Raw genomic sequence first — 11032 nt, 5'->3', positions numbered from 1 at the left:
CGTGATCAGGACTGTGAACAGCATGTGTATATTCAATTTGCTGGTTGTCGGGATAGGTTGTGATCTTTTTTAACTGCTTAAGTGTCAAAGGTATTTCTGATGGGTAGAGTTTATCCATATCTACCGATTTTTCAGACCAACCAACCCTGACGGCAATTTTGGTAAAAGATCTTACGGTGCACTATCTGGTCCCATGTTTTAGCGAAGGCGAATGAATAGTCACATGCACGATGCCAGCATTTTATCTAAAAAACTCTGTGGTCTCTTTTATTTTCTGCATCAAGGGATTTTCTCAAACTTTTTAAGTCAGCTAGGCCCAGGACAACAGAACTAGGAAATAGGAGAGAGTTTAATTTAAGCAATGGAAAGCAACCTACAGCCATTCGGATGGAAATTAGGAGATAAATGCCCTAGTTGCAGAGGAGCAAGGAGTCAGGGGCCTTAGAACTTGTGTTCTTTGACTGTGTTAGGCATACAGTTCTCAATGTATTTAACTTGAATACAGGTCTCTCAGCATCTCCATGAAGGCCAAATATATTAAGTGAAAAAGTGCTGAAAAATTAAGAAACTTGTTCCAAGTCCCTAGAATTGACCACCAACTATCGAAATGTCAACCCACCTAGGCACTTTCATTGGCACCAGGGGCAACACAGTGTCATCCTTACAGATTTAGCTATTGCACGACACTGGCGGCTGAGCATGCTCAGTTCCCAGGACACTAGGGCTTGGACTGGGGAAGAAACCCAGTGGAGTCCCCAGTGGTAGGCGGGAACTTGAAGGAGGTGCGCTCGTGCGGGGGGCGGAGCCTCGGCTGCACGCTCTCTTCTGCCCCGCCCCCTGCTTCCAGCGGGCTGCACCGGGGCCGCGGGTTTCCTTAGCAACCACCGTGCAGCGTCTTCCTGAGGGAGCTTCTGTCAGCCCGCGGATCCCACCGCTCGCTCCCCACTGCCCAGTGGTTTTTGCGTAGGCTCATAGACTGACGGACAACAAAAATGGCGGAGCGGAGCCAGACGGCGCCTGAGGCAGGTCTGTGAGAGCTGTGGAGCAGGGCAAAGCCGAGGCGCCTGTCTTGGGCCTGAGGGGACTGGGGACTCTTCATGGCCCTACCTCTGAGGAGTCGCCCTTGTGGGTTACCGCGTCGTGACTGTTTCCTCAGGGTTAGGGTGCAAGGGAGGTGTGTAGCGTATCTCTGAGTGGCCAGCAGGGAATCTCAAAGTTCTGCTGATGGAGGGGGTGGCGGAGTGTGCACACTCTTGAGTGAGCATGGGCCCAGAAAAGGAGAGAAGATGTAGGACCCTAAATCCTGAGGGACATCTGTGATGGGGGCTGTGTCAAGGTCCTGGATAAGAAGAGTGTTCACAGTCTTGTGGTAGCTTGCAAGGAATCCCTTCTGGGAAATGATTTGGAACTGAGGAGAGGAAGCAGGTTTTTTGGAAGATATAGTAAGTGCCTTCATATCGGTTCCACAGAAGTGGAGTTTATACAGACCACTTGTCTGGGTGAAAATTCCTAAGGGCTACCTAAGGAGTTACACAGAAAGTATACAAATCTTCCTATGAGCCCTTAAAAAGACAAAAGACTTTAAGAGTCGCTCATAACTACAGTCCATTTGGAGTCCATCAGAGGAGGCTTGAAGCTGAGCACGAGTGTATTTGAGATCTTGAAGGTCATTCAAAATCAAAAAGGGTTACATGCCATATCTCTAGGAGTATAAGATGGCCTTTAAGTAGCAGGGATCTGACATTAATGGAAACCCAGGATCCTGTTTCTAAGGGTATATTAATAAAATAAAGCAAGAGTTCTTGAATATAAGAGATTTGTCTATAAAACAGGCAGGGGACTGAACAGCTGAAACTTTAATGTAAGTGATGGATAATAGATCAGTCTTTTATCCATAGAAAACCAATGACTTTGGATTATGTATGATGGTGGATTGTAAAAGTGGGCTATGTATACAACCTATGTACATGCCCTAATTAGATATTATGAACTATGGTTACAAGAGTGACCTATTTGAATTACTCTAGACAACTTCACTGTTAAATTTTGTGTGTGTGTGTGTACGCAAACACATGCCAGTAAGGCAGTATAATACTGGAACCATAACTACAAACTATTTGAAATGGTTAAAATGATTCAAGACACTATTACCTTTTAAGGCCTCTCATTGTTTCTTTTTGATTGGCATCTCTAATTCTTTCTCTTCATTTTACAATTATTGCTCTTTTATAGCTTACTGTGAACATTCCTTTATTCTTACCCACTTAAAATGTTTATTAAATGCTAACTATATGCCAGATATCGAACTAGGCACAGCAAAGTGCTCTTGAATCTCTAGAATGTTTTATCCCCTTTGAATCTATTATATAAATAAAGTTATTTATTTGTATCATTAATTATTCCCCTCCTTCTACTAATATATAAACTCTATAAGGGTTCTACTTTGCCTATCAGTCTCACATGGTTTTGAACTAAATCTGGTGAATAACATTTTCTCAATGAATAAATGACTGGATTGACTGGTTATGATAGTTTGCCTGAAATATAATAGAGATTGGATAAATGGAGAAAGCAAAGAGAAGTATAGACAAACAGAACCCATGTACAGAACTTCAGGCAGATGTTCCTAAGTTTTGTAAGGAACTAAAGAAGAAAATGTGTGTGGAATATCATGGGACAATGGGAGCAGAGTGGTGGAAATATGAAGCCAGGTCTTCTACTACGTTTCCACTTTAATTTTGTTCATTTTCCCAAAAATAATAGGAAACCACTGAAGGCTTTTAAGTGGGAACAGGGCATCATGAGAACAGTTGAAAAATTTTTAGCTGTTGCAGAAAGCATTAACGATACAAGAGTGTGCACAGGAGAGCATGTTAGAAGATAATAACAGGGATGCAGAACTGAGACATACCAGATAAAATAGAACTTAGTAAAATATAGGCTATCAGAGATGAATCATTTTCTGTATTGTGCAAATGATAGTTGGTGGTGCCATTACAAAGATAGCATTAGAAGAAGTCTTAGCTAGGCTTGAGGGGGAAGATCAGAAGTTTAGTTTTTGACATATGAATTTTGAGGTATCTTTAAGAAACCCAAATAAGTGGAGACATTGACAAAGGAGTGAATTTATGTCTGAATATTCATGGGTGTAATTATTTTGAAGGTGAGAGTATTAGTAATGATATGAATGTAGATGAAATTGTGTAGAGGGAGAAAAGGCCCAGGGTGAACTGAGATATTTCAGTATTGTCCAGCGAGATTGAGACGGTGTAGCTAGAGAGAGCACAACCAAAAGACGATTTCAAGATAAAGAGAATCCTCAATAGACTAAACATTGCCAAGTGATGTGGAATGAGGAGTGGAAAACTAGATTTAGCATCAGTGAGGTCATTGAAAACTTTGATGAGCTAAAGGTGATGAGGGGGAATCTAGGTCACCCATCTTCTAGATGATTACACCTTCTCAATATTTGTTTCTTCCTTAAGTCATATTTCTAAGCGTGGTGGCTAAATTTCACTGTCAATTTGATATAATTTAGAATAATTTGGGGAGGGAGCATCAATGAGGGATTGTCTAGAGTATGTGAACACGTCTGTCATTAGGAAATGTGTAACACCTGATATCCCAGTGGTGTCTCCAACTGTAACGCCTGCAACTGGATTGCTCTCGGTACAGTTTGTGTGCTGCTGTACCAAACATGAGCCGGGCAAGGGTCTGGAGATTGAAAGAACACACAAGAGACCTGGGTCATTCGTAAGGAGATCAGCTGAATGTTGTTTATTCAAACTTAGGAAAAACCTTAAATACCTAGCTGCTGCACAATGAAATACCCCCCAGACAGGTGGGAAATTACCATGTTCAAGGTGGAGTCAACAATGCCCTATAGCTAATGACCAGGCGGGGCAGAGGGAGCACAGGAACAAACAAGAAATGCTGGCTAGCCAGAGACTGTCCTCAAAATGAACCCCAGGAGGAGGGGTAGACCCTGGGCCCTACAGAAATGCTTTAATATTATGTCCATGCAGCCAAATAATAGTAGTAGGGTGTCTCCAGTGAAGGCAGCACAAATTGGTCTTGATGGGGGTGGAACACAAAGTTGGGGGGATGGGCAAGGGAAGATGATCTGGGACAAACTGGGGGAGCAGAAGAGAATATGATCAAAATACATTATACAACATATCCTACAACAAATCTAGGAATAACTCTAAACCCCTGGAAAATAAAAAGGGACCATTGCCAGGGTGGTGGATGATGCCAAGGAACACCAAAGAGAGGAATAGCAGGGTACAGTGATCAGATGGGGAGAATAGGAAAAACAGTGGCCTCTAATTACGGATGGGAGAGGGAGATAAATAAGGGAAGGTCATATTAAGAATGTCTGAAGAAGTCATAATTATCTATCTAAATATCCTGTAATATATGTTAGTCCATGTATAAATATACATATATGGTTCAAATGCATTTTTCCATCTGGACTGACAATGCTCCTTCCAAGAGCCAATACTATCATTTATCAAAACTCAGCACCAGGCAAGAGAAGCCCTCTTTGGAGTCGTTAGTAAGGATTGTCCAAGAGACTTGAAAATCGTTGCAGGCCACTGATATTGCCCTTGGGTGTCCTCCAGATATGGAAGATACATCCCTATTGCTGAAGACGGCATGCATTTCAGACAGAGGGCCTAGAGACTCATGAGCTAGAACTCATCTGAATGCCTCTTTCCTGAGGATAAACATTGTATAAGAAAGCACCAGGCAAGCTTCCAAAGAAGGGAAGCAACCAACTGTCCTATCTAGCTATGATACTTGTGAACCACAGTGAAGACCACTGTGGCATGCTTTTAACCATAAGAGTTCAGTAGTGGCATGCACACTTTGACAGTACACAACATCTCTCATCAAGAGTGAAACCATGCCTGGTACTGAAAACCTAGTCAACAACTCAGGCCTAGTGAAATCGTGGATCTTGGAGGAGAACCTACAGCCACCACTTTACCAAATCATCAGGATCCTAAGGTACATTCTAAATATTTGTCCTAATACATACAGAAAAGTGTGGTCCTCACACTCATCAAGGAAACTTCTCTTTGCAAAAGATAGAGACCGTTAAAAACCCACAACCCATCAAAGTGCAGAGTTGTGAAAACCAGTCCCGACAGATACATCTACTCCTGCACCAAAGGTTCAGGGATCATTTTGGAAGAAGGGACAGAAAGACTGTAAGGGCCAGAGGATGAAGGAGTTTGCTGTGAGCTTGTGTCTTCTAGTAATGTCTGAGGCTACACTCATAAAGTCTCACCAACATGATTGCCTAAGCCTGAGCTCAACAAGGACAACAGTAGACATGCTACAGTGGATGGGGGAGAGCTCAGCTCTCCATAAAGAACTACAGACAACTAAGGAATGCTGAGAGTGGGAGAAATAGTTTTCTCCAGGGAAGATCATACCATTCGGTTATCTAATACCAAATAGCCCCGAAAACATACATACCAGTAACATTATATAGACTGAGCAGGTTGTGTTTATGCAATGGGTAACACCCACTCAAACACACATGTGCTTATGTGTCTGCATGTATGTATGTACATAATAGCAATTAATGAACAAAGGGACTGTGAACTTGAAAGAGAGAGAGAGAAGAGGCATATGAGAGGGCTTGGAGGGAGGAAAGGGAAAGGAAAATGTATATAATTATAGTCTCAAAAATAAAAGTAAAAAGAAAGTAGTATAGACTTTCTTTTTATATAATGTAGGTTATATTACAAAAATGAACCCGTACAGCAGAAACTAAATCTCAGACTCTTTAAAGTACTGAGGTACTTCCTACCATAAAGAGATGCTTTACACTAATAAAATGATGATGCATTTTGTCTAGTGGGGCTATTTCCTACTAACAAAAAGACACTCACTGAGCCCATTGAGAATGTTGCCCTGTAGGCAGAGTAAACAAAGTTTTTTTCTCTTATTTATAAATAACAGGCATTTTAGAAGTTTTGTGAAACACCCAGGTTGGAATGATGAGAAACGACTGTCCAGAAGTAGAAAAAAATCTTGTTTTCTTCCTTAAAAAAAAAAAACAACCAAAAACCCCTACATTGTATAAAATTCTTAACAAACTAATAAAAAATTAAAAAACCAAGTTCCTTACAAACTATTTTTATAGCCAGGTGGCAGTGGTGTATGCCTTTAATTCCAGCACTTGAGAGGCAGAGGCAAGTGGATCTCTGTAGTTTGAGGCTAGCCTAGTCTACAAGAGCTAGTTCCAGGACAGCTAGGGCTGTTATACAGAGAAACCCTGTTCTGAAAAACAACAACAACAACAACCTCTTACATCTCTGAATCCTGTCACTCTTACTATATGCAGGAACAAGAGAGATGCTGTAGCTCACTCTTAGAAGTTCTGGAAGAAGAGAAAACTTTGAAGCTAAAATGATCATTGCTCAAATATGTCTAGCTCCCTTTTCCAGTGCTCAAGCCATGGTTTTATAATTGCACACTGAGTTATAATAAATTTAGAAGTATAAAAAAGAAAAGAGGAACACAAAGAATGTGAGGCTCTTTCCTTTCTTTAGTGCATACCGTTTTAGTAAAAATGTGGTGGGGTGAAGTTAAGAGGACTATACTGGGTTTTCTATGTCCATCATTGTTCTAGTCTATCATTGTTAAATCCCACTGTGGATGGTCTCTGGTCAGAACTTGGGTAGGCTCTTGGGAAAGTAAATATAAGTAAACTTGTAACTTTGTGAATTGATTTTAGGGTATTACGTATTTTCAACGGGGTATATAAACAAAATATTGGGCCAGTTAGCTAAACTTAGCTGTACCTATTTGCCCTAGTTAACCCTACCTGTAAACTTGATGAAGCTTAGAGTCACCAAGAAGGTGGTAGCAACTGAAGGACTGTCCAGATTCAATTGATCTGCGGGCATGTCTGTGAAGGATTGTCATGATTGTTAATTAACATTATAGGGTCCAGTCTAGTATGGTCTACTTCATTACCTCGGCAGGTGGTTCAGGACTGTATTTTAAAAAGCTGGCTTGATATGAGCCTGAGAGCCAGAAAGCAGCATTCTGTCATGGCTTCTGCTTCAAGTGCATGCTTGACTTCCTTCAATGGTGGGTTGTGACCTGAAAGCATAAGCCAAATAAATCCTGTACTCTCCTAAATTGCTTTTTGCCAGAGCCTTTTATCATGGAAACAGAAAGGAAACTGGAACACTATTCAAACGGAAACTTATGACCACTCTTTCAAGCCAGTTCAACAGAACTGTGTTTAGTGGAGTTTTCTGTGGGCATGAGAGAGATTAATGCAACTTTCTAGTAGGACTAATCTTCGATTTATGAAACAGGAATGTTGAGGGTGGCAGTGATTCAGGTGGTGCCACCCATTTCATCTCAGTGTCTGTATCAAAATAGTTTCATTATCAGTACAGAGCTGAGATGTGCCTCCCTTCTTTCTGCTACACTGTATTCTGCTTATCCTAGTCCAGAGCTGGCAAATAAGCGGCAGCCATGATGGATCGACCTATCAGATACATTTTGTCGGCCCTATGAAGAATATAAACAAGGACTTCATTAGGCTAGAATGTTTTTAGTTGCTGCAAATAGGTTTGATACTAAAGAATTTATAGTTCTTGTGAAAATCCAGGGCATTTGATGAAGCCATGTTTTTTGTTTTTTATTCACAATTGTGGTTGAATAGCCGTTCCCATCTTTAGATAGAGACAAAGTGTGACACAGTTCTCAGTACTGCCTGTTTTTTACCTAATGGGAAGATTATTTATTAGAGAAAGCCCACAGGGATAACCAAAAGGAACAAACACCGCTTCCTCCTTAATTTTTTTAAATTTTTCTTCAATTTCATATTACCTGTATAACTCTTAAAATTTTGTAATGTCTATTTCATATTATTCTTATGAAATTTTGTCAGTAATATATATGTTTATGTATATATATCACACAAATACATATATATATATAATACACTTACACACATATATAATTTTCCCTGATACCCAGTATAGAAGTAAATTTATGCTCTTCTTTTATGTACCTTCTTAGAGGACTCCGAGACCATCAGGGTTTTTCTTATTTTTACTTACTAATTTCTAAATATGCCATATACATTTTTACTTTTAAAAATATATAAAGAATGTATGTTTTAGAGATATATGTATATAATCATAAGTTAGACATCATGAGACAAATAGAATTTTTCTTTCATATAAAAGAACAAAAGTTCTTTCATTCAGGGGTTGGCAAGATGGCTAAATGGTAAAGTGCTTGTCATGGGAGCCTGCAAGCCTGAAGACCCGAGTTTGATCCCTAGAACCCAAATAAATGCGGAAAGAAAGAACTGATACTACACATTTTCTCTGACCTCCATACTTGTGTGGTGACATGCATGTGTCCACATATACACTAAGCAGAGAGAGGTGGGGGGAGGAGGAACACTAAAATGCTAAAATAAATGTAAAAATACCTAGTCAGTTTTAAGTTGATTATTTCCTATGTGGTTTGGCCCCTCCATCCTTCTTTTAAAATCTTGGTTTTTTTGTTTGCTTGTTTGAATAAGCCAGATGGTTTTCATGCATTTTGGTGATTGCTTTTGTATGGAGTAGTATAACATTTCCTCATGTTTTTCTGTATTCTGTATGAATTATTAATGATATTTAGAAATTTGATTGGGTTTGAAGCGTTGTTTTTTTTTTTTTTTTTTTTTTTTTTTTTTAAATAATTTTTTTTTATTAAGAAAAGAAGAAAAAAAAACATAAACAAAAAACAAGTTTCCACCTCCTCCCAGCCTCCCATTTCCCTCCCCCTCCTCCCACCCTTCTACCCCTCCCCCCACTCCTCTCCCCCTCCCTCTCCAGTCCACAGAGCAGTCCAGGTTCCCTGCCCTGTGGTAAGTCCTAGGTCCTCCCCCCTCCGTCCATATCTAGGAGGGTGAACATCCAAACTGGCTAGGCTTCCACAAAGCCAGCACATTAAGTAGGATCAAAACCCCGTGCCATTGTCCTTGGCGTCTCATCAGCCCTCATTGTTCGCCATGTTCAGAGAGTCCGGTTTTATCCCATGCTTTTTCGGTCACAGTCCAGCTGGCCTTGGTGAGCTCCCAGTAGATCAGCTCCACTGTCTCAGTGGGTGGGTGCACGCCTCGTGGTCCCGACTTCTTTGCTCATGTTCTCCCTCCTTCTGCTCCTCATTGGGACCTTGGGAGCTCAGTCCAGTGCTCCAGTGTGGGTCTGTCTCTGTCTCCATCCATCACCAGATGAAGGTTCTATGAAGCGTTGTTTTTAATCAGGAGTACTTCAGCAACAGTCTTACGTGCTTCCATCTAAAGGCATGCAGTCGTCTGCCTTTCTGTTTTTGTGATGCTGGAAGCTATTGGGCAGTTATTAAGCAATTATATGTAATTTACATCTAAACATTAATAATTCAAAATAATAAAGTAGAATTGAAAAAAGAACCAGCTGAACTTGAGAAATGTAGGGGAAGGAAAACTATTCATGATTAATCTTATTAGGAAAAATTTTTATAGAGATAGTGGGTCTTAAAGGTAGACTTTTAAGAATGTGAATGATTCTGGTAAAAGCATGTGATTAATTAGCCAGCTTAGGTTAATTTATATAGTGACAATAAATATAGTCTGCAATAATAGTGGTTTATTATTGCTATTATTTACTTCTCCATTGTAGTCAGCCTGTTACCTATTCCATATGTGATGTAAGGAGTCAGGCTGATAACATAACTTTTATCTGGAATGTTTCTAGTCTCAGAAGAAAAGAGACAGTTTTGGAACAGGATAGTGGTTCTTAAAGTTCTATTTGAAAATGACATATGCCATATCTAATTTTTTTTTAAATTTTTAGGTTATGCTGATATTCAGTAACATCAAACATATAGTTCTTCTTTAGGTCAGGGCAGCAAATATTTTTGTGACAGGAAAAGATGGAAAGTAAGAGGATATTTGGAGTAGACAGAAACAGTTTTTGACATTTCAAGAAAATATCCAAGAACAAAAAGCTTATAGGACATGTTTTTTTGACTTATAGTTTCAGAGGTTTAGTCACTAGGGGCACAGAGAGGCAGAGTATCATTGTGTAGCATGAAGTAGTTTATCTTATGACAGTTGGGAAGCAGAGAGGTAAAAAAAAAAAGATGAGGCCAGGAATAAGGTGTGTTTACAATAACCTACTTCTTTCAACTCACACCCTGCTGGATAACAAATGACCCCAGACTGGGAATGGAGGACATAACAACCAAAGTATATTGTCAAATCCAACTTGATGACCCATTGAATTTTCTTGGTGTTACTTCCAAGAATATGGGTGAGAGGTTGTTTACAGGACCAGAAATGACTTAACAGACAGCTACATCACCAAAACTCACGCAGCATGGGTCACAGCTCACAAAGGCTATAAACATGGAGTACTCTGCACCGGCTAGAGGCTGCTCAACATATTGGAATATGTTGGAATGTATCTCTCTCTCTCTCTCTCTCTCTCTCTCTCTCTCTCTCTCTTAAAAAAACATGCTTACTTTTATTTATTTTACATTAATATTCCTTTATAGAAAAAGGTGACTGATGAGGAGCAGCCTTGTAGATAAAGATGTTTGATTGGGTCCTGCTTTATAACAAAGATGGGGGAAGGATTCTTGCCTCATATTTGGTAGAAGTGAGCCATGAATTCTTTTTTTCCTTTGTAATTAGTTTACTTGGTTTGAGCTTCTTCCATGCAGGCAGCTCTTTTGGGCCTTGGTGTTTCTAGGCAACCTAGGTGGTCTCTGTTGCTTTTGGGTTGTTAGGCTGGTCTTAGGCAATTCTCCTGGTCTGAGAGTGTCTTTGAGTAGCTTTTAAGGAATGTACATTTCGGGAGGAAAGAGCCTAATGAATCTGATCAGTTTCAGGCACTTTCTGAAGCTATTTTGAGTTGTTTACTTTTTGAACTTCATGAGAGTCACTGTAGAATGGAATGTTGCCCTTCCCCTCAGATCAGATTGTTTTACCTCACACTAATGGTTCTGTGCCCCA

General features: G+C 40.0%; 1 protein-coding gene across 1 annotated transcript in view; it reads left to right on the top strand.

The window, feature by feature from the left end:
• The first annotated feature begins 910 nt into the window (after positions 1-910).
• Agbl4 (AGBL carboxypeptidase 4) overlaps positions 911-11032 on the top strand; it is a 1095236-nt gene continuing 1085114 nt past the window's right edge. Inside the window, exon 1 of the mRNA XM_041652936.1 lies at positions 911-1026. Coding sequence (XP_041508870.1) covers positions 993-1026 — 34 coding nt within the window. The 5' untranslated portion in view covers positions 911-992. The remainder of the gene's footprint in view (positions 1027-11032) is intronic.

This window comes from Microtus oregoni, unplaced genomic scaffold (assembly GCF_018167655.1).
Source record: "Microtus oregoni isolate MIOR12 unplaced genomic scaffold, Mior012 000005F_ref0000423, whole genome shotgun sequence".
Lineage (NCBI taxonomy): Eukaryota > Metazoa > Chordata > Mammalia > Rodentia > Cricetidae > Microtus > Microtus oregoni.
Note: the sequence above shows the minus strand (reverse complement) of the source record. Positions and strands in the feature narration are given on the sequence as shown.